The sequence below is a fragment of the Myotis nattereri genome, assembly GCF_964212035.1.
Source record: "Myotis nattereri genome assembly, chromosome: 9".
NCBI classification, from domain to species: domain Eukaryota; kingdom Metazoa; phylum Chordata; class Mammalia; order Chiroptera; family Vespertilionidae; genus Myotis; species Myotis nattereri.
The window spans coordinates 17,547,239-17,571,318 of NC_138084.1; the positions used below are offsets into that span (position 1 = coordinate 17,547,239).

At 40.0% G+C, this 24,080-nt stretch overlaps 2 protein-coding genes and 1 pseudogene across 4 annotated transcripts in view; 1 reads left to right on the forward strand and 2 right to left on the reverse strand.

Moving 5' to 3' along the window:
* Positions 1-1,155: 1,155 nt before the first annotated feature.
* On the reverse strand, positions 1,156-20,692 carry MTCH2 (mitochondrial carrier 2). Of its 2 annotated transcripts, none has more exons than XM_081098852.1 (13): positions 20,482-20,692; positions 17,042-17,126; positions 16,782-16,888; positions 13,256-13,282; positions 13,005-13,067; positions 11,346-11,403; positions 11,040-11,091; positions 10,558-10,617; positions 9,604-9,697; positions 8,629-8,676; positions 7,612-7,679; positions 5,142-5,217; positions 1,156-2,666 (listed from the first exon to the last, which is right to left on the reverse strand). In XM_081098852.1, the coding sequence occupies exons 1-13, from the start codon at positions 20,566-20,568 to the stop codon at positions 2,580-2,582; spliced, it is 912 nt and encodes a 303-aa protein (XP_080954978.1). In that variant the 5' UTR covers positions 20,569-20,692; the 3' UTR covers positions 1,156-2,579. The 2 variants fall into 2 exon arrangements, with proteins under 2 accessions (XP_080954978.1, XP_080954979.1); XM_081098853.1 differs by having other exon boundaries at positions 20,504-20,638.
* On the forward strand, positions 5,572-5,956 carry LOC308524666 (small ribosomal subunit protein eS24-like; annotated as a pseudogene). The gene has a single exon. The product of its transcript is annotated as a small ribosomal subunit protein eS24-like (transcript).
* A 1,997-nt stretch (positions 20,693-22,689) lies between the features above and the next one.
* AGBL2 (AGBL carboxypeptidase 2) overlaps positions 22,690-24,080 on the reverse strand; it is a 38,223-nt gene continuing 36,832 nt past the window's right edge. The window contains exon 18 of the mRNA XM_081098069.1: positions 22,690-23,409. Coding sequence (XP_080954195.1) covers positions 23,242-23,409 — 168 coding nt within the window. The 3' untranslated portion in view covers positions 22,690-23,241. The remainder of the gene's footprint in view (positions 23,410-24,080) is intronic.

Consider the following 24,080-nt stretch of genomic DNA (forward strand, 5'->3'; position numbering starts at 1 on the left):
TTACAATTTGAAACTTGGGTTTGAATGCAGCTTTGAAACCTACTCTGCAGTTTTGAATGAATAATTTAATCTGAATCTCATTTTCTTTATTTCCACCAAAGATTATGAGAAAACTTATGCAACAGGCTTGGCAGTTATTACTTCCCAAAGCTCTCTCTTCCTGCTCCCTCACCTCAGACTGACCAACTGCATATACTGCTGCTCCTTGATCAGCTAGTTTTTCTATAAAGTCCAGTGTTTTAGGAGGCCTGTCTAAAAGGGCTAAATGTAATTATTTTCACAGAATTTCAAATCAGAGAGAAGTAATGCCCTGCTGGGTAAGCCTTACACTTGGTTTTGGATGTAGTTTCCATTTTGTCAGTTCAGTTTATACTGTAATTACGGGACTTGGGGGAGGGGAGTTTGAAGGCAAGTACCTTCAAACTAGGATTATGAGTGAGAGACTTCACAAGGAGATCACACAAGAGCTGATTCTTACTATAGAGGACAAATGTCAATGGGAGAGGGAAAGGAAGACAGTTCTAAAGTAGATCACAACAAAGCCAACGTATGTTCAGGTAACAGTAAGAAGCTGGAATGTAGGGTTATGTTTAAAGTTTATTTCATTGTAAGGTTGCTTTTACAACCACCCCAAAAGTTCCAGGAAACCCCTCATTCTTTTCTTTATTTAATCAAGGCTTCAATGACCATCACACTCCCTAGAGGGGGATATTTCCTGGCACTTTTGCTCAGCACTGCCAAAGCAAAGCACCTGCCCAGTGTCACGGGTGCGGTTTACTAGATAACTCTCATATAACTCTATATTACATATATAATGAGTCAGTTCATTATTTTTACATATGTATCTTAAGAGTACCTTTGAATTTAATAGCCCCTGAATAAAGTTCAGACTTTTTATTCTATGGATAGCCTTTAAACTTAATGAGGAACATAGGAATAGCACCCTTACTGGACCTATTGCTTGGATGTAATCAGATTGCCTAGACTAGTACTTTGAACAATTCCAGGCCTTGGTGAAATATTTTAGCAGCCCAACTTGCACAGGCAAAACCAGAGTCTTGGCGCCCTCTGGTGGTAGAATGGTCCTTACAGTCAGACTCAACTAGGAAGAGGCAGGTGTGTATGAGCACAGAAGCCACAGGATAATAAACATGGCACATTTTCCTAGATCATCTTTACTTGAAGATTTTTTTGGGGAAAAAGATGGGTAATGCAAAACATTTTTATATTAAAACAAATGCATATAATATTGAATAGAATATAAAATTTACATTACTTTTTAAGACAAAGTAAGAGACATCAAAGACATTTCAAGGTAAGCTACTCATGAGCTTCAGGCTGATTCCTAAACCCTGGGGAAGGAGAGACCTGCATGCTCAGTCGGATATCCTGGGGGCTGCTGCTTTCACAGAGAAATCTGAGAAGCAGCAAATTAAGTGCTTACTCATTTGGCAACATCCTAGTGGGTTACTTAAATAAGTAAAACAACACGCTTTCTCATCTTGGAGCATTTTAACCTGCTTTTAAAAGTCCTGAGTAAATAGATGCTTTATGCTTGAATTGAAATTCATTGCCTCCTAAAATGATTTTTTCCCCTTCTATAAATGCTGTTAACATGCCTAACTGAGGGTATGACATGCGAGGTGGTCAATATCCTAAGAACCCTGTGGACTGCATCACCTGATATGCAGTTACAAGTACACTTTCCAAGGGTGTCATAAGGAATGAAAAACAAACTACTCACCTTCTGCAACAAAAAGGAAACAAAACAAAAACTGAAGAACAAGAGTATATACAATTAGAACTATGTAATGATGTCATTTAGGGACTGGAAAACACTTAGCTTTTAGAGAAGGAGCTACTGCTGCAGCATTTGCTTTTTATATTTTAAATAACAAGAATTTCTTTTTTGGGGAAAAAGCCAGTATGCTTCTTTTCCAAATCTTGCTTATTCTCTATAATTGTCTTTTTTTTTTCTTCTGTTGACAACAATTTATTACTTTGCAATAACAGACTGAAGGTGTGGATGCTTCATGTAGAGATTTTGTAGGGTGATTTAGCAATGGATTGTCCCTTTTATGAAGTATGAGAGACAGGATTAATAAAAAGTGCTTAGAAGCATATAATGGGAGGCAAATTCTGGAGGATACTGCTGAGTTTTTAGGGTGTACTAAAGAAAGGTCATTCATGACCTCCCATACAGTTTGCCTTACTATTCTGAAATTTTACAGTATTTATCTTTCTTCTTGGGACTGTACTCTTCATTTTACAAAGCCTTGAATTAAGACCAAATCACATGACAGTAGTTAGGAAAATGCAACTTTTTTTCCCTGTTTAAGTAAGATAAAGAGTCTGGAGCAAAAATGTACAATTTCAGAATAACTAAAGGGGGAATATTAGTGGTAAATTATGCTGTGCTGGGAAAAAGAACAAAAAAAAGGCAGACACCAAATACCTCCATTTTCCCAAGATTAAATGATTATTAAAAAAGCGTGCCACACTGTATAGAAATCAACATTCTCTCCCATAATTCTGTGCATCTGGGACTATAGAAATGTCACTGTCCCTGTCCCACATCTTCAAATTAACATTCTCAGGTCACAACAATAAGTCTTCCCAAAGGGGACCTTCCGGAAAAACAAGCTATTTCCTCGGCTCATATTTCCCTGGAAAACAAATAAATACAAATAAAATCTAGTGTAAAGATGAGATCAACCAGTCCAAATCAGTAGAGATGCTTCTAGACATGTTTCTAGGAGATGTAACTAAGCAGCTAGGACAAAACCAATGATCATTAAGAGTAACAATTTGTACTTTCTGACTCATGCTAAGCTTTTGTGGAACTAACTCCAATTTTGCCACATGGATAAGGCAAAAAATTTCTTACTTATTTAGACAAAATTCCCAGTTTGGACTCTGGCTCTGACACTTGCTGGCTGGGCTATGAAATGAATCACTATATATAGAGTGCTGAGAACAGTCCTAACAGTCAGTAAGTGCTAGCTTTTATTTATTTTTAAAAATACATGTCTTTATTGATTTTTAGATAGAGAGGAAGGGAGAGAGAGAGAGAGATAAAAACATCGATGATGAGAGAGAATTATTGATCAGCTGCCTCCTGTACAGGGATCTAGCCTGTAAACTGGGCATGTGCCCTGACAGGGAATCGAACTGTGACCTCCTGGTTCAGAGGTCAGCACTCAACCACTGAGTCACACTGGCCAGGTGCTTTTATTTATTTTTTAATAGAATGGTCAGGTCTCTAGGAAGTGGTTATACAATCTTATAATTAAAACAGTAATGTGTGAGTTTAACTGAGTAGACTGTGAAGTTAGATAGCCTACACATAGATCCCACTCTCCCAAATATAGGTTGTGTAACCTTGAGTTACATAATTGGTGTTATTTAACTGTTCAAAATCCCAGTTTTTCCCATATGTAAAGTAGGATGATAGAAAATGGTTATTTTGCCCAGCCAGTGTGGCTCACTTAGTTGAGCATCATCCGATGCACCAAGAGGTCACACATTCAATTCCTGGTCAGGACACATGCCTGCACTGTGGGTTCCTTCCCCAGTAGAGGGCATGCAGGAGGCAGCAGATCTATGATACTCTCTCATCATTGATGTTTCTATCTCTCTCCCTCTCTCCCTACTTCTCTCTGAAATTAATAAAAATATATTTAAAGGTGGTAAAAAATATATACATATATATATTTAAAAATAAAATTATAATAAAAACATAAAGAAAAAAAAAGGCCCTAGCTGGTTTGGCGCAGTGGATAGAGCACTGGCCTGAGGACTGAAGGGTCTCAGGTTTGATTCTGGTAAAGGGCACATGCCTGGGGTTGCGGGCTCGATCCCCAGTGCGGGGTGAGCAGGAGGCAGCCGATCAATGATTCTCTCTCATCATTGATGTTTCTACCTCTCTCTCTCTCCCTCTCCTTTCCTCTCTGAAATCAATAAAAATACATATTTAAAAATAAAAAATAAATAAATAAAAGAATTCTAGCCTGGATTCAGGAGGGGCTTGTTGTGTATGCACACTAAGCATAAACAACTGCAGTGGTACTGAGCTTTATGAACAAAGGCCTTTCTCATATGTATCACTAGTGCTATAATATAATGAAACAAAGAGTTTCTTCATGTATTTTCTTCTACAATCCTATAAAAAGTGCTACCCACTTGCCCTGGCTGGTATGGCTAAGTGGGTTGGACCATTATCCTGTGCACTGAAAGGCTTCAGGTTTGATTCCCACTGGGGGCACCTATGTGAGGCAACCAATTGATGTTTCTTTCACACATCAGTGTTTCTCTCTCTCCACTCCTTTCTCTAAACTTAGTAAAAAAAAAACATTTTTGGGTAAGGATTGAAAAAAAAAAGTGCTTTCCACTCAAAAACAGCTTTAAACAGATGGCAATTTTAAGTGGTCCTGTGTTAAATTTAGCACACAGCCATCCATTACTTTGGTTCCTAATAAAACTTTGCCTAGAGTGATCAGGAATTTTTGGTTGCAGATGATATATCTCACAGCAATAACAAACAATAAATTGGAGTCAAAACAAAAATGATTCACTAACATATTTAGGAGACATAACTAATTGACTAGGACAAAACTGGGACTAAGCCTCTAGCAGTAAGAGATCAGGTCTATCAACATCATTGTGAACAAATAATGACATAAACAACTTCTCATTTCTCCGTTTACTCCTACCACACTGTGAGAAAAAACTTGAATACATAAGGAGATTCTGAGAAGTTACAAAAAGGTGAGTGGGGAAAAAAATCTGAAATCAAGGCTATCATTTTCACAACCAGGATAAGCGTTTACTCGGAGCCCATTTGTAATTTGAATGTGGTAACTCAAAAGGCATCTGGATCACATCTAGGGATTCCTGCTTCTTCATTACCCGTGCTGATTTCTAAGCAGCATATTTTACTACTATGCCAGATGACATATGGAACACTGTCAAGGGCACAGTAATTGGTAGCTAAAAGGTAAGCTACAAGAATTAACCTGGGATCCCAGAAACATTATTTAAGAAAACAAACAAGAACAAAATAAAGTAAAATATATGGAGGAGGAGGTGTGTGAAGGGGGGAAGAATAGGGGCAAGAGAGGAAGAGAGAATGAGAGAAGTACCTCTTTTTGTAGCATGCTCCAGCAGTCTATCCAAGAAGTATATATTGGGGAGTAAGGAGGGCACCCACCAGCAAGCCTGAAATAGAAATAAAGATGAGCCATTCAAGTTAATATTCACAAAACATTCTCTCAAGAGTCCAGTAAATTTGTCAAAACATTCTTCTGCCTAGAAGTTTCTCTGAGAGGCAATTTTAGTTCTAATAAATTTCCCTTATATTTATGTTTTGAAATCAACGAATAAACTTCAGTTATGTATTTTCTAAAACATCTAGGTTTTTAATTTGTGGAGATACGAAATTCTAAAACACATCAATTATATAACTAAAGAGTAGGAAAATGGGATTTAAAAACTAAGTGGTGTTTAAAAGCACCTATTGAGGGAACAGTGGCTCTTTTTTCCTCCCTGGCTGCCTGAAGATCAACCTTCATCATGAATGACACAGGAACTATATGGATCAGGAAGCTAATGACCAACAGAATACTTCAGCAGAAGCAAATGGTCATTAATGTCCTTCACCCTGGAAAGGCAACAGTACCCAAGACAGAAATTTGGGAAAAACTAGCCAAAATGTGTAAGACCACACCTGATGTCATCTTTGTGTTTGGATTCAGAACCTACTTTGGTGCTCGTAAGACCACTGGCTTTGGCATGATTTATGATTCCTTGGATTACGCAGAGAAAAATGAACCCATATATAGACTTGCAAAACATGGCCTAAATGAGAAGACGACGACCTCAAGAAAACAGAAAGGAACGCAAGAACAGAATGAAGAAAGTCAAGGGGACTGCAAAGGCCAATGTTGGAGTTGGCTAAAAGAAGGAGTAAAGGTTCTGCAGGACTTTATCTGTGGTGATTGTGCAGATTTTTCATGAAAAGATTAATAAACTAAACTTATATGTGAGGGAAAAAAAAGGCACCTAAATATGACAATGGATGTAACAGTGGTGACTACATGCTCTTACTCACGTATAATCACTTCCTCTCCAAAAATTATAAGGAATAAACACAGTGAACTCGTCCTTCAAGTATGCTCTGGGCTAAAATATGGCAGCTACTCTACAAAGCAAACAGAATGTAACATGATATGAAATACTAGAGGCCTGATGCACAAAATTCGTGCGATGGTAGGCCTTCCTTCTCCTGGCTGCCAGCACCCAGGACTGGGCTTCCCTCCCGGATCGATCACTCCCCCCACCCCAGGCAGAGGGAGGCCCTGCCCACCCGCTGCAGCGCTACGGGCCGGGTAGCCTGGGCCTCCCTCTTTGGGGTGATCACGGAGCCCCCTGATCAACTGCCCTGCAGAGGGTGGCCTGGGTCTCTCTTTGCGGGGCGATCATGGAGCGATGGCGGGGCCCCCTGACCAATCGCATCGCACCCGCCTTGGCTGTCCTGGCACCAGTGCATGTCATAGTGTGGTTGTCCAGACGGTTGTTCTGCCCTTTGGCTGTTTGGTTGATTTGCATATTATGCTTTTATTATTATAGAAGATTATTATAGATGACAACTGTGCTCAAAACTCCATACAGCTTTCCAGTTGCTATCTTGTTGGAAAACAATGACATACACGTCCAATGGTATATTGTATCAGGTACTGTATTAGAACAGAGTTCTCCTGAATCGAATCAAGAGGCAAAACCTGTTTCAACTTGGTATGGTCACCTGGCATCTAGAAGCTTGAACTCAATGGTGTCCAGCACCACATCACACCTATCCTTCCTGACCAATACACTAAAAGGTTAAGAAACTTTCCATGGACCAAATTCCCCATTTTTCTTTCTTTAAAACTCACTTTCTCCTAGGAAAAACAGGTACAGGTTGTCATTCAATCCCTGATATACCTGTTGTAACTTTCAAGGAAAAGAGGATAAAGATGTAAAATAATGGAAAGATGTAAAAATAGAATAATTTGGTAATTATCCAGTCCTTTTCGGAATAGGACCTATAATGGCAAGTGCATATTATATTTAAGGACTTGAGAAACATTATCTATGCTTTCTCTATTCCAAAAAAAGAATATGAGGTGGCCACTTATAATATAAACTAGAGGCCTGATGCATAAAATTTGTGCAAGAGTAGGCCTTCCTTCCCGTGGCTGCCGGCATCGGCTTCCCTTCAGCAGGCACCCGGAACCTGGACTGGCTTCCCTGGGGCCGCCTGCAGGTATCAGGGGCCCAGGCTGGCTTCCCTCGGACCACCTGCCGGCCCGGGCTGATATGTAAGCCTGGCTTCTCTCTGGCCCCAGCTTTGTCAGGAAGGACATCCAGAAGACGTCTGGTCTAATTAGCATACTGCCCTTTTATTCTTATAGGTTAATGCCACTGCTGATACATGGGACTTACAGAGAAAAAAAATTGGAAATATAGTAATAGCATCAACTGTACTTTTCTCCCTGACATTTCCACCAGGACCACTCTGCCTGTCAAGCACACAGCAGCCAATTACCAGGAGAAGAAATGCAAAGCACTTACCCGCAGTTGTTGACAGCCATGAGATTAGAGACAAGCACAAAGGGATAGGTCAACATACTGGCAAAAAACTGTAAAACAGTAAAACAATAGCTAAGTTATTAGGTCATCAGTCTCCTTTCTTCTCTTCTTTCTTCTCCCTTAAATTCCTAGCGCCTCTGTGGTCAAATACTCCAATACTGGCTTTGCTTTTTCAGTATTCCAGAAAAGACTAAATGTCAAATTTTCAGCTTGAGATACGTCCTTCTCTTAATATACCACTATAGCTAACATATTAATAAAGGCCAGAAGAATTCCTTATTTTGTGATTGAGTCCTCATTCAAATAAAACTGAACTACAGTATTTAAGAGAAAAAGCAAATATTACTAAATACAATTTCAAAACACCCCTGAAGAAACTAAGAAAAAACGCTTGGCTAGTGTGTTCAGGTGTTGAGCACTGACATATGAACCAGGAGGTTAACAGTCTGATTCCCAGTCAGGGCACATGCTCAAGTTGTGGGCTCAATCCCAAATGTGGGGCATGCAGGAGGCAACCAATCAATGATTCTCTCTCATCATTCATGTTTCTATCTGGCCCTCTCCCTTCCTCTCTGAAATCAATAAAAATATTTTTTTAAAAAAAAAAAAGAAAAAAAACATGAGTAGCCTTCCAAAAACAATGAAAATGACTTCAGAAGTCAACTACTGGAAGGCTCCATATGACTAAAGTGGGTGCCTTCTCCACAGTAAGATCAACGGGATGCAGGGAGAAGCAGCCCTGAGAATCAGGGAAAGCGGTGATGAGAATGCCCACATCCCTCTCCTGAAAGCTCAACACGAAACCATGTGGGCTCATTATCACTGGTACTGTTATGTAGGAACTCTGGGCTATTCTTAGCTCTGCCAAACATTAACAATCTGACTTTCCTGGGAAACATCTGGTTGCTTCAAAGCAGTGATAATACAGGCCAAATTAAAAAAAAAACACACACAAAATTCCTAGGAGGTTAAAAGGATTTAAAAAAAACAGCAACTCACTCCTGTGACAGCTTGGGAATAACTCTTCATTTCATTCATGGTAGAAACCTAAAAGAGTAAGGAAGCCTTTATTAGAATGAATAATGAGATGAAGTTGATATTAACAGCTACTTGTCCCCAACCATACCCATATATTCTATCTCTAAATTATCAGTGACAGCTTAAAAATTAATTTTGAGCATGAAAACATAAAATACTGATTATGAACATAAAAAGATAGTGGTCAAAATGATGAATTTGATTCAAAATCAGTAGACATATTCACAGTAGATGAATTTATAAAATGGCTTAGGAACCAATGTAACAGCCTGAGGATTTCAAAAGAAAATGAGATTGTTAACCTTTCCCCATGTCCTAGAAATAAAATCTCCAGAAATTCCTTTTACCATATACCTCTATGTGCACCCAGCTGTGTTCCAGATGCTTTGGAGACCAGGCTCTGTATTCAAGAAGCTTACAGCATGGATTTAGTCCTATCCCTGGGTCTGTTCTATTTTCCACCATGCGAGGGACTGCTTGTGTACAAAGAGGCCCACAACTGCTGAAGTGGAGGAAACATTACTTCTAGGGAAGGCCGACTCCCCAAACCTTCCAGACTGAGGTTTCTAGAAAGCCCAATACAGGAGTTACCTTAACATTTCAGATTAGATAAAACACATTGAATAACTACAAAACAGTCCTGCTTCATGGTGGCCTCTACAATTAGCTATCAATAAAGAAGTGATCTCCTTGCAGCAGAGACAGGGATAAATCTCTTGGGCTTACTCTGCTACACCGAGGACTTTTTAGGTACATTTCTCTATGGTAAATAGCATGGGTCATTCCGTGAGCCTTTGAAAACTTGACTGATGTTTAGCTACATAATGATGAGTCTGGCACATAATAAACTGCCATCTTACTTTTTAAAGCTAACCTAGCTGCCGCTCGAATACAATAAAGTCAGCACTAGCACATCTCATCCAGGTCACAACCTACCCCACTGTCCAGTGCATAGGTATTGACGAGGTAGGCCAGTGAGTTACAGAGCCACAAAGAAATGATGTCACCTAGGAGGCGAGGAATAAGACCCCTACATGGAGAAACAATACAAATAAGAATTAAGAAGTGTGATCAATAAAAAGATAATCCAAACACTTCCCAATGAATTAGAGATTTCAAAACATTCTAGAGAATGGAAAAGACATCGAATAACAGAACCTAGTCCTTATTCTAGTTGATACAACTGTACATGAAGCTAATCTCTAATGACTTTCATTCCTATTTTTAAAATGCAGGCCAGCCATACCCTTTAACCTATGGCCAATGGCTCACCTTACTATTAACAACTACTCTGGAGAAGAGACTTAAATACCTTTTTTGCTAAACTATACTTTATATTCAAAGTTGGCAGGGCAAAAGATGAAAAAAATTACAAAATGAAAATGATCCAAACACAGGTACAAGTAAGAGACATAAAAAACCCATGTTTTGAGAGTCTCAGTGATCTTTGTGGGGGAGCATGGAATAGTGGGACAAACATTAGTCTACAGACTGAAGACCAGACTGTCACATCTATCAGATCAGCTATATGACCAGCATCAAATGAACTTCCCAGAGCATCCATTTTAAAATATATATCTAAAATGAGAATAATATGGCTGTTCTGCCCATTTCCCAGAGTACTTATGACACATGAATAAAATCAATTATGTAGAAACACTCTGAAAATTAAAAAGAACCATTTACTTAATAATGTAGTTTTTACTATTAATTAAAAAAGAAGAGGGTAGTAATTTTAAGTTCTTTCAAAGTAAATTCAAGGGAATTGATATACCCTTGCAAAAACATATTCTCTCAGGATACACGTTAGATGATTTCCCTTTTTTCAAACATTAATTTTCCTTATTTACACTTACAAAAATCACACACACAAATCAGCGATTTACTCACGCAAAAAATCCTATCATGCCCTCTTCCCGATAGATGGTTACTATGGAGTCACAAAGTCCACTAGGTACAGAGGAAAGAAAGGTAAAATACATTAAGATTTTTTTCAAGCTATTTTTTAAATATCCAATTATCATTTCTGACACGGTCAAATCTCCCCTCCCCACCCCACCACTTTTATCACTCTCCCTCTGCAAAGGCGGTTGATTCTGGGCCCAGAACTGAAGGTATTACTACCTAAGGATATTGTCACATGGAGCCATTGTGAGTTTTGGCTTCAGTGGCTCTGTAACTTATGAGGTCCCAGGTAGGCTCCTAAACCTGCCTGGGCCATTTTCTACTATTTTCTGGTTTTTATGCAGATCAAATGATATAAGGTATATGAACTGTTCTATAAACAGGCAACATAACAATGTAAAGCACTATTATTCTAATACATTGGTTTCAACATATCTCCTTGAATACTTGAAAACAAAGACACTTACCAGTACTTGGATTCTCTGCCAATGAATTGTACCATGGATCTCAGAGTGATCACTACAGAACACAGAGAAAAAAATTTTTTTTAAACTATACTGAGATAAATTTTGATAGCCCTGAAAAAAAAAAAAAGGTTTTCCCACCTAAAGCCACTTTGCTTTCTGGATTAGATAAAAGCCAAAACATGAAGCATACAAAAACATGCAGGCAAGGCACTTTACTGAAATCCCATGTCAACCATCTAAGCAGTCAGGAGAGATCATGTTATAGAAGACAATAAATCAGATTTCAGTTATCAATTGCTAACATACCATGGAAGGGATGTGTGATGAGGGTAGCAGCAGAACGAGCCATCATCTCTCGTGTTGTCTAGAAACAATCAACACACACTTCTGAAATCTAAATAAATGACACTCAAATTCCTGTGAGAAGTAATGTGGGTGGATATTGTAGAATAAGAAAGTGAGCGACCAGCACCCTTGCCCTGAAGTCAGGAAGAATAAGTAGTTTAAATAATTACAATATAACACACCATCACTGTATCATATCTTTCATTCATGGATTTCAATGTTTAGTTACTGCTTAAAGTTTCTTGGCAAAGATTTATTATCTTCTCAATTTTTCAGACAAGAAAAACAAAAGTAAAAAAACAGGGAGGGCCTGGCCATTGTAGCTTAGTGGTGGATTGTCAACCTATGAAACAGGAGGTCACGGTTTGATTAGTGGTCAGGGCACATCCTGGGTTGTGGGCTCAATCCCCAGTGTGGGATGTGCAGGAGGCAGCCGATTGATGATTCTCTCTCTTCATTGATGTTTCTTTCTCTCTCTCCCACTTCCTTCCTCTCTGAAATCAATAAAATAAAAATAAATAAATAAATAAAAATTAAACAAACAGGGAGAGTCACCGGGAGTCACTGAGCCAGAATAAAACTATGAGGCCTGTATTCAGATTATTAAGTGGCTCTCTCATTGTGAGTGATTTCAGAGACTGATAACTATGCTAGACAAATGTACCAACATCTCTGGGAGAACAAAACTTTGTTTTTTTACCACAACCCTATAACCCTGCAGTATCTTAGAGCTGCTATATTTATCCTAGTTTATCTTTCTTTTTACAGGACTCCATATAAAGGTAGTAAAGAAAGCTAAATTATAATACTTGGAGGCAGTTATAAACAGATCAGGTCAGTTATTCATTTTTGCATGTAAACATCTTCAGTCACTAAGTTAAGACATTCCTCACTCCTATTCCAGAGGTAATTCTGAAAAGATCCTATGAGACGGGATGGGTAACTAAAGTTAAGAAAAGACCAAATGCCTATTAATACATTTATCTCTACTTTTAAGGCAATTCACTGCAAGGAAAACCAAGTTGATTCATCTGACATCTAGACCTACAGTAAGGTTTGTTTTGGAATATATATTTTAGATGGCAGCACTTACTAGAAAATTGTGATCTTACTAAAGACAATTAGACAATGTAAAGACTAAGAAATAAGAGTAGTTATGAAAGCCATAAATATTAAGTCAGGAATGAAACAGACTCCAATGGCAGAGTATAAGAGTGGGAAATGAGTCATGAGGAATCTTCCAAAGTCAGAATAATGTTGCAAAAGCATTTCTGGATATATAGTATCAAACACACAAAGGGCCTGGCCACTATTTTAACATCTCTGTACTAGAGAATTGTAACTCTACTCTTTTAGTAGAAACCTCTTCAATTTTAAAGATGAAATGAGTGGCAAATTAAGTTTCCTTGAAATGTACATATTCATAACAGCATGCAATGCTTTTCTTCTCTTTTTAAATATTTTATACACACACACACACACACACCAAATTACATTGAAGGTTTAATTCCATTTGGAATAGACACTGCACAGACAGGCCTGATGATCCTGATCCTACAACCACCACACTGCACATCCCCTTATTTAGGGAAATAGCATAGGCCATAACTCATCTCTTACCTCCTTGATAACTTGGTCGAAGGAACATGGAACTTCTTTTGGTACATTTCCTGGTCCTAACTCCTGGAAATCAAATAAAAGACATAGCTCGATGGTTTTAAATAGAACTGTTAAATAGGAGGTCACCCTCTATGCCAACATTCACTGAGATGAAAGGGAGACTGCCTGCTTGCCCCTTCTCCTAAAGAGGACCAAAGAAGAATAACTTGCAAGGGAAATGGGCCCAAGCATACAAATCAGCTCCAACATACCTCAACCTTGTCACTCTCCTGGTAATGCTGCAAAGGAAGAGAAAAGAAAGGATGAGAAGGGCTGTCACAGTGTCACTGAGGGAGGACATAAAATGAAAACTCTATTGGTAGAAAATAAAACCTTTTTTTTTTTTGCTGCAAATCTCCCATTAACTTCTAACTTTAACTAGTCAATTATAAGTAAGTAGCTCTAAGACAATCTTGTTGCTAAGTTTAACATACTGGGTCAGCTGAAGGGACAAGCAAATGCTCAAGAAAACACATCTAAAAGGAGAAAAAGGAAAACAAAAACAAAAATCTAAGATCATTTACTAAACATATATTTAACAGAAAACAAATTTGTTAAAAACATAGCCTAGGACTAAGGCCATGGAAAAAACCTCCTGTCTTTCACAGAGAAAAGCAGGACCAATACCAAATTAGGGCAAGACTCTTTTCTTCACTGTACAAAAGAACAGAGAGCTGGTGCTAAGTCTGAATAGCTGAAATCGCTTCACATTGTCTTTTGTATCTCTTTCCAAAACAAGCAAAGAGAGACTTTTTTTCTACCAGGGAAGAGAACATGAATACTGATGGAGCTCAGTTATATTGAAAGAGGAAATAGTATTTGTGGGATATTTCAGAAATAAAAGATGGGCTAGGTGAAATTGAAAGACTCAGACAATTAAGCTCCTAGTCACACCAGATTAAAAAATAGACAACACTTTATCTTGTAAAAAGAATTATGTTTTTAAAGATCAGAGGCAAAAGAACAAAGATCAAGATTAAACAAAATAGTGTTTTTTGGTCAAATTAGAGGTCTCTGACTAGAATTAATTGTAATAGTTTCGGGCATGTTTAAAACAATTCTCACTCATTTCTAGACTTTGCTTTTTATTCCATTAATAAAATTTTCTGTCACTTCTACATTATTCCAAACAGATTTTAGTTTAACCCTTGTTCAGATAAGTAGAACTCTTTCTTATAAAGTTTAACAGTTGCATCAACCCTGAACTGGTCTGTCTTCTTGACTGCATAACCTCTTTTTGATACTAAATGTAGTACCAATCCCGTTATTTTAATTTAACTGCACGTGAAACACATATTCCAATGGATATTTGGATACCTCAAGTTTGTCCTACTTTCTGGAACTTGGTTTCAAGCAGTAATTTCACTTTGCTCTCAGTCTATACCTAAACCTCTTTGACTACATGACAATTGCCTTTGTGTATATGAATCTCATTTAGGTAACAGCAACACTTTCCCTGAGCCCAGAGTACGGTGTGACTAGAAAAGAAACAGTAATCAATGCACCAAAAAATCATTAATACTCCATCATTCTGACCCATAGACTACCCGGAACTGGGCTTCTAAATTCAGTCCATAGGCACGACAACAGGAGTAACATTAAGAGCTCAGCTGGCATGGCTCAGTGGTTGAGCATCGACCTATGAGGAGGTCACAGTTCAATTCCCAGTCAGGGTACATGCCCAGGTTGTGGGCTCAATCCCCAGTGTGGGGCATGCAGGAGGCAGCTGATCAATGATTTTCTCTCATCACTGATGTTTCTCTCTCTCTCTCTCTCTGTCCCCCCTCTTCAGCCCTGAAATTAATAAAAAAATATATATATTTTAAAAAAAGAATAACATAAATAATATTAAAATAACTGGAGGTTGAAATAGTTTCCATGTGAGAAACTGACTGAAAAAACTCTCTAATTCAAATCAAGGTCGAAAAGCACTTAAAATCTAAGGCAATTAGATAATGCAACTATTTAACAAAATCATGATTTGCTGATCAGATGAGAAAACATTAGAATTGGGGCAATGTTAAAGCCTAAAAAATTACAAGGAGGATTATACTGAGTACTATTTAAATAAGCCATTAGTAAATATTTGGAATTTAGCACATCTGATACATTATAGGTTGAAAGTATTATACAGATTTGGTTAGCATACACTACTATATATTTTGAGTTATAACACAGAGTATAACACACTCTTGGTACCAGTAGGAGACAGAATAATTCACTAGGAAAAAAACCATTAATTTTGCATTCTCAATTATACTAATGCTGAATAACCTTCTCATAGACTGTTTTAAATGATATAAAATTTGTATTCATAACAACCTTTATAAATAGAGCAAAGGGCAATGCTGTTTGACCTACATTGTAATGGTGCAACTGAGAAACCAGTACAATTAAAATTATATGCTTTAGCATTTGAAGTTAAAAGAAGGTGGTAAAACAAAGGATCGCTAAAAAAGAAATAAATATAACTTTGATGTTTTCAAAAACATTATGAAACATCTCAAACATACAGAAAAAAATTCACCTTTATATCCACCACCAATAAATGTTAAATAGAGGTTAACATTTTGCCCCTTTTGCTTAAGATCTCTTGCCTTCTTAAAATAAAATGCCACAGCCCTAACCGGTTGGGCTCAGTGGATAGAGCGTGAGCCTGCGGACTGAAGGGTCCCAGGTTCGATTCCGGTCAAGGGCATGTACCTTGGTTGCGGGCACATCCCCAGTAGGGAGTGTGCAGGAGGCAGCTGGTCGATGTTTCTCTCTCATCGATGTATCTAACTCTCTATCCCTCTCCCTTCCTCTCTGTAAAAAATCAATAAAATACATTTAAAAATAAAATAAAGTAATAAAATGCCACAGATGTAGCTAAATTCCACCCTTACCTCTTCCCCTTTCCCAAAAGTAACCACTACCCTGCAGCTGTTGTATATTTTAGTGAGGGTTTAAAACAAATTTTCAAATTTATGCAAATGTAACACAGATAAAGAAACAGTGCACAAAATACAAATGTATAATGTAATAAGTAATTAAAAGGCAATATCCATATAGCCACGGTCCAGGTCAAGAAAAATCATTTGCATTAATTACCCCAGAACCAATGCAAGGTCCCTCTTCCTCTCTCTCCCCCCACAAATAAGTATTATCCTGACCTTTATGTTGATCTTGTTAAAAAACCTAAATTGTAACAGAAAGCATTTTACTAGGGATTACTCTAGAAATAAGAGAATAACTTCAGAATGAGTTATGTTTCAATCAGCTTTACTTTTTCAAAGAAATAAAATCAGCTATACAGGAGATCAAATAAGTGTATTTAATTTTTGCTCCAACAATAGGTTCAATTCTGGTCAAGGGCAGAATGCAGACTTGACCCTCAGCCCTGGTTGGGGTGCATGCGGGAGGCAACCAATCGATGTCTCTCTCACATCAATGTTTCTCTCTCTCTGTCTCTCCCCGTCCCTTCCACTCTCTCTAAAAATGAATGGAACAATATCCTCAGGTGAGGAAAAGAACAACAGGTTCAGAGGAAGAAGGTTGTGTAATAAAGATCAATTATTTCATTTCACACAAATTCCCTTTGCTTCCCAAGATAGAATTAATAATGGGTATTTCATGCAAATATTTTTAAAGAAGAAGAAAAGCCACCGCATATAAATATATATTTGGAATCGATAAGTAGGACAAACTGCATAAACGATAATCTAAAGCTGTAGGAAGATTATCTGATTTTCTTCTTACCTGTAAAACTTTGCCATGGACCACAGTCCCGAGAACTCCTGAACACAGCCTTGGAGTTAATCCTGTGAACAACCCACGCTTCCCATCGATGCTCGCAATGTGCTGAGCTAAGAACACAAGTCAGAAATTTAAATTCTAGTTGAAGGAAAGGGTTACACAGAAATTTCAAGGAAACATGGTTTCTAACAATTTTTTTCAGTAACTCCTGCCTGTCATGATCCTCAATGTCATCCAATTCCAAATAAATCAAAGACACTTACCGTAACAAAAGAGACCAGGAAGCTGACATACTTGCCGCCCAAAAATATTTCGTCCAATTGTTGGAGGAAGAGGTTCATATCCCACCTTTGCAAACAAGAGAATACATCATCACTACTAAGCAATATTCCCTTGAATGCCTTGGTTGAAAGGTCTTGAATTAAGAACAAAATTAGGGTTAATATTTAACACAAGTTAAAATGCAGTGTATGTTTTCCAAGGCGATGATGAAGCATCATCCTTGACAGTTTTTTGTTTTGTCGATTGATAAGACTCGTTTCAGTTAACTCCAAGTTTTCTTTTGGTTCAAATTCTATAAGGCAAGCCATTTAGCTGAGATACACTAATATCAAACTGAAAGTAGAAAAAGGGAACTTTTGTGCTAGGAAAGCAAAAATATTTTCTGAAGAAAACTAACACATTTCATATATTTGGACAAAATGAGAAGACTAAGCTATCAACTTTGTATTTGGTTAGCAAAACAAAACACTCAAAAAGCAAATGCAGATACAGCTGGATAATTCACGTGGGGAATAATTACAAGCTATGGCCACGTTAAACAGCAGACTGTCATGAACAACCAAATGAAGGCCACTTTAGAGTTAATGATTATCATCTTATTTCTACAGTATATTCTTTTTAGAGTTTGAGAGAATGAAAACGCTGTAGGACACAGTTTGGGCTCTACTGCGGTGATTCTTAACCTGCTCAGTTAAATAACTCCTGACGGAGCTCCCTGAAAGTGTAACTATGCCACTATTTTAAAAACTATGTATTTGGATTTCATCTTGAAGGGTGTTTGCTGGTTTCCATTGTCCAAGAACTGCATTTAATACCAGATAAGACTCATCATGATCCCGTTTTCTCAAGCTTCCGACCAGGGGAGCTGGTTGCTGAGAATATGGCAGGGATGGTTTCCCCAGGATTTTTACAAATATATCTCATTTTTAAATATTGGATTAAGCATTCTCCTACTGGGAATTTCTGTGATCGCTTTCTTATCCAGTGATATACCTTTTTCTCTTGCAATGATAATGGCTGTTTCTGGAGTTGTTTTTGCTGTGATTGTTGTAATGTTCATTTTCTATGAAGCTGGCCAAAACTCAGAAGATTCACCATTCGCCTTAGAATTATCAAACCTTGGAAACACTCAGGGGCGCAGAAATATTGATTGTGAAATGGATGCATGGGCAGCAGGCACTAGACCAGGGGTAGGCAAACTTTTTGACTCGAGGGCCACAATGGGTTCTTAAACTGGACTGGAGGGCCGGAACAAAAGCATGGATGGAGTGTTTGTGTGAACTAATATAAATTCAAAGTAAACATCATTACATAAAAGGGTACCGTCTTTTTTTTTTTAGTTTTATTCATTTCAAACGGGCTGGATCCGGCCCGCGGGCTGTAGTTTGCCCACAGCTGCACTAGACTATAACTTCTATTAAACCCAAATATCTTTGGGCCTTTGGACCCCTGTACACATTGTTTTAAATAGAAATAAACTCTGGCTTTTAACAAACAAACAAACAGAAAAACAAAACTATGTATTTGGGAATTTTACCATAACCCCTGAGACACTTGGCAACAGGTAGATTTTGTGTAATTAGGATTAAGGATATTCAAGTTTTTGAGGCAAAAGCTTTGAATGTCACTAGAAAATCCTACGTTCCGGAAAAGTACTGGGCAATGGACTCATACCGATTTACTGTAAAATGCTGTCATCGGAGATACTCTCTGGCCACAAACCTGTCAACTCCGGTTTAGATGACATAGTATACATTCCCATCCAAGTCTTTGTTCTTGGATCAAATAACTTATTTTACAATAGCGTTTTACATATAGAATCCGAATCCACACGGGTCAACTCAGCAACACACCATTTGGGTCAGCATCAACTCAAGAAGAAGAAAGGTGGTCCTTCCTCCCCAGTGTCTTGCATATATTTTTTGTTGCTGTTAATCCTCACCGGAGGCTATTTTCCCATTGATTTTTAGAGAGTGGAAGGGAAGGGGAGACAGAGAGAGAGAAACATAGATGTGAGACAGACACATCAATCGTTGCCTCCGTACTCACCCCAACCAGGGCTGGGGATGGAGCCTGCAACCCAAACACTTGCCCTGGACCAGAATCGAACCGGGACCCTTCAGCCCGCAGGCAGATGCTCTCTCCACTGAGCCAAACCAGCTAGGGCGTGTCTTGCATATTTTTGACAGAAAGGTAGACTTCTTGATTTTTTAAGATTTTTTTTATTGATTTCGGAGAGGAAGGCAGAGATTGAGAGAGAAAAGAATCACAGATCCCCTGCCTCCTGCACGCCCCACCCAACCGTGACCTCCGGGGTCACCGGGGGTCACTGAGGCCGGCCGGCTGGGCAGAAAGGACGACTTCTAAAGGCGTCCATGCCTTGGCACAAGGCGTGATGTAAGTATGTCAACTCTCAACAAAGGTAAGCTCTGTGAGTTCCCTCCCACCGCAGGGAAGCTAAAAAGGCAACTGGTAACACTAACTTTATCATAGGCTGAAACCTGGCCTACTTGCCTGTGAATACAAATACCTTTAAGAATTGCCCTGAGCAGCGGCCTGCGGACTGAAGGGTCCCGGGTTCGGTTCCGGTCAAGGGCATGTACCTTGGTTGCGGGCACATCCCCAGTGGCAGGGGGCAGCTGGTCCATGTTTCTCTCTCATCGATGTTTCTGACTCTCTGTCCCTCTCCCTTCCTCTCTCTAAAAAGTCAATAAAATATTTTTTAAAAAAGAATTATTTTACAGGGCACTGGAAACTAACATATATGTTTCAACGCGCTGACACTGTTTCCGCTGAACTGATTTCCAGCGCAGACATGTGATTTCGGCGTCAGGTGCCACATGGGCGGCTGCCGTCGAGGGCGCTCGGGACCCTCCGCAGTTCCGGGCCCCCTTCGCGGTCCCCGCTGAAAGGGCTCCTGTGTTTATCTGGGGCTAAAATCTCGGAACAGAGGAGCGGCAGTAAGAGCAGTCAAAGAAGAAAAATAATGCTCATGAAATGTTAGCTCTCATTTCAGATTTTAACAGATCTGCGTGTCTCCCGTCCGGGCAGGGGAAGGAGGGAATACCGATTTCGGAGAGGCGAGGGGTGGGTGGGGGAAGCCCTCGGCGACGAGCGGCCGAGATCAACCTCAGGAGAGAAAATACAAAGTTCAGAGGAGCCGCCGTGCAGAGTAGGGCGGCAGTTGGCGACGGGGACGGGGCGGGCCTCGCCTCCTGGCAGAGAAGCCGAGCCCCCGAAGGCCCACAGTGGCAGATGGACGGCGGGCGGTGGAAGCTGTCCCTGCCGGGAAGGACGGGGCCGCAGAGGAGCATCTCGGGCGGCTGAAGGCCCGGGAAGGCTGGAGCCGGCCCTCCGGCGCCGCGGGCAGCGGCAACCGAAGAGGGAGCCGGGCGGGGAAGGGAATGGCGACGACTCATACCTGGATGAGCACCTTCACGTACATGAGCGGCTGGGACAAGATGGTGAGACCGGAGCCCAGGAGCACCTGACTGGCCGCGTCCGCCATGATGGCACCCGCGGACGGACGGACAGACCGAGCCACCTAGCGACCAAGCCGGTCCCGGATCACTGGCCCGCCCGCGGCGCGCGCGCACGCACACACAGCGGCGCGCGCCTCTCCCCCAGGCCCCGCCCACCGCCCCGCCCCGAGAAACGGCTGGCGCTCGCGCGCCCGCGCAGGGGCCTGGGCGGGGCCTACGGGTCTGGGGCGCATGCGTTTTGTAGTAGGATCCGCGCCCACCACTAGGAACGGCAGTTTCTCCTGCGCCTGCGCAGGCCGGAAGCGCCCGGAAGCAGAAGCATGGGCGTGGCAATGGGGTGTGTGTGACCCTGACAGCTAAGGCAAGGTCAGAAGAAGAAAATAATGGGAAGGAGTCTTCGTTATGACTCGCCTCTGCAGTTGGCATTTGGGCATCAGCAACATAAGGTCCAAAGGGTATTCGCCGTCAGAACCATAAAAAAATCTAATAGCCAACAAAAACTCGGGTTGCTATTCATGCATTCATTCAATTAATGCTAGCTTCTCAGAAATGCTTTTTCTGGTCTTTCTGTAAATTTACCTCCCCCTTATTTCCTACCACAGCGTCCTGTAGGACATATCCTTGTAATTTATCTGTTTGTCTTCTCCACACTACAATGTAAACTGAGTTCAGGAACTTTCAGCCTTTTTTCATTGTATATTGAGCCTGGCACATCCCAGGTGCTCATGAATGAACAAACATTTTCGTGACCATCAGAGTACAGGCTTTTAGAAGCAAAAAGAAAAAGACATTGTCCTTACCCCTTCAGCCCCAGCCCACATGTTCTATATCAAACACTTAGTGAGACAAAGTGGGGCACAGAGAATGAAATGCCAAGACGTCTTGTATTAGATCCTGACTTTATTTTCTTTTTCCGGCTTTCTTTTGTATCGAAGTGATTCAGAAGTCATTTTCTCTTCTTTTGTTTTCAGATTTTGTATTGAAATTTAAGAGTAACTCTAATACCTATCTCTCAGGGTTACTGAGCATTAAGTGAAATTGTGTACAGGATAAGATTTTTTAAAAACTGTATAATAAAAGACAAAAGTTAGTTTTGATTAATATTGTCCTGTACTCAGCACAGTGCTAGGTGATATGGGGAGGCAGTTTACAGAGCAGGAAGGAGCTTGGTCTTTAAAATTCAGTGGACCTGCTCCAAAGTCTTCTTCTACCAGTTATTAACTGTGTGACTTTAGGCAAATCACAGGACCTCTTTGAATCTTAGACAAATTAGTATTGTAATGTCTACTTCATACTGTTATGAGGATTGAATAATATAATAAGCCTATCCATCCTGGCACAAAATAAAATAATATATAACTGTAGCTTTTAGAATGATAAGAAACATAAGTTACTTCTAACTAAACCCAGGAAATTTTAGGTATCAATACAATTGATAATCAAAACAACAGTGTCTAACCAGACAATGTCTGAGATCATTTAGCAAGAGGACTTTTAGTCATAGATTTGTATATTGGTGGTGCCAACAAAATATCCACTGTCTCTGCCCCACTGATACGTGTGGGCACTGAGAGGTACAGAGCCTCTGGCAAGAGTGGGTGGTTGGGAGATACAAGCGGCTCCACCATATTCTCCTATGGTACAGGAGAGAAGTTGCCCACGAAGTTTGGGGAAGAATCTTAGAGGAAAGGGAGCAGAAGTCAGCAGCATAGATAAGAGAAGTGAAAAAAGGTATAGGGCCCTAGCTGGTTTGGCTCAGTGGATAGAGCATCGGCCTGTGAACAGAAAGGTCCCAGGTTCGATTCTGGTCAAGGGCACATGCCTGGGTTGTGGGCTTGATCTCCAGTGGGGGACTTGCAAAAGAGGCAGCTGATCCATGATGAGCGAATCATGGATGTTTCTATCTCTCTCTCCCTCTTCCTTCTTCTCTGAAATCAATAAAAATATATTTAAAAGAAAAAGAAAAAAGGTATAGGGCTGCACCCCAATGTGATAGGAAGAAAGTAATTCAAATGGGAAGCCTGGGAGGACCTGGGGTGACCCTTTCTGAACATGATACTAGCACGCTGACAACATAGGTGCTTGTGAGGGACCTAAAATTCCTGTTCACAAAAGCTTATGCAGTTAACCAATCAATGGAAACAACTGGTTATAGAGAAATAATTTTAATAAATGGGTTTTAAAACTTACATAACTGTGTTGAACATAATATATGCAACATTAAATTTCGGGTAATACATGAATTGTTTTCTATATGTGGGAACATCTCATCCTGAGCAAGTCTGAGATACCACAGTTTGACATCACTAGCAAGTTGTGACACATTTTTAACATGGCACACTCACAGAATATGTTTAAAACAGAGTTTATCACTTAAAATTGATTTGCACATAATTTTAGACAGGATATCTACTGGTTAAAGTGAGGTATTTCTGTCTATAATTCCAGGAGAACACACTTGAACTTCTGATAAAGGAAGCTTTTCCATACATCACAATGAAGCTTCATTTTATGAAAAGTAATTTAATGAATGAGGTGTGCATCTTGAAGGCATGCACATAGTGGAAGGTCAGTGCATGTGAATGCACAACACAGTACACCACCAACAAGCGCAGTTACCCACCACACAACTCCCTCATTACAAATGAGGCTCACCCAAAACATGCCACGGAGGCACCGTGTAGTGTGGCCCCAGGGCCCTAAGGGAATGTGTATATGTGCAAGGACGGGTACCCCGCCACGGTGATGTGGCCTCTCTTTGTGGCAAGAAACCTGTTCCTGGACCAGTGTGGCTTCGTATCCGGATCTGGCTCTTTGCCGGTGTTTGTGCTTCTCTTTGAAGAGCATGCAAATCCTGGCTTTTCTGTCTGTGCAAACAAGATATAAAAGTTGAGCTCACTTTATGTTGCAATTTGTAAAGTTAGAATAAGGATGCAGGTTGGTTTACAAGGAGTTAGTGAGAAATAGTTGTTACAGGGCAGAGGCAAATCAAGCATTTGCCTTTGTCCCTCAGAGTGCCAGCTGTCTGTGGCCAACATTTTTTAAAAATCTTTATTGTTCAGATTATTACGGATGTTCCTCTCTTTTTCCCCCCATAACCCCCCTCCACCCGGTTCTCACCCCACCCCGGGACCTCACCACCCCACTGTCGGTGTCCATAGGTATAAGATCTTTGTCCAATCTCTTCCTGCACCCCCACACCCCCCTCCCCCTGAGAATTGTCAGTCCACTCCATTTCCATGCCCCTGATTCTATTACATTCACCAGTTTATTCTGTTCATCAGATGTTTTATTCATTTGATTTTTAGATTCACATGTTGATAGATATGTATTTGTTGTCACTTTTTTGTTCATAATTTTTTATCTTTACCTTTTTCCTCCTTCTTCCTCTTCTTAAAGAATACCCTTCAGCATTTCATATAATACTGGCTTGGTGGTGATGAACTCCTTTAGCTTTTTCTTGTCTTTGAAGCTCTTTATCTGACCTTCAATTCTAAATGATAGCTTTGCTGGGTAGAGTAATCTTGGTTGTAGGTTC

Excerpts from the sequence above, each read along its gene's own strand:
- MTCH2 (XM_081098852.1), bottom strand. The coding sequence starts at position 20,568 with ATGGCGGACGCGGCCAGTCAGGTGCTCCTGGGCTCCGGTCTCACCATC. Across the intron at positions 11,404-13,004 it reads TCGACCAAGTTATCAAGGAG|ACAACACGAGAGATGATGGC; the intron begins GTAAGAGATGAG and ends GATTGTTTCTAG. Across the intron at positions 8,677-9,603 it reads CCTATGCACTGGACAGTGGG|GTTTCTACCATGAATGAAAT; the intron begins GTAGGTTGTGAC and ends TTACTCTTTTAG.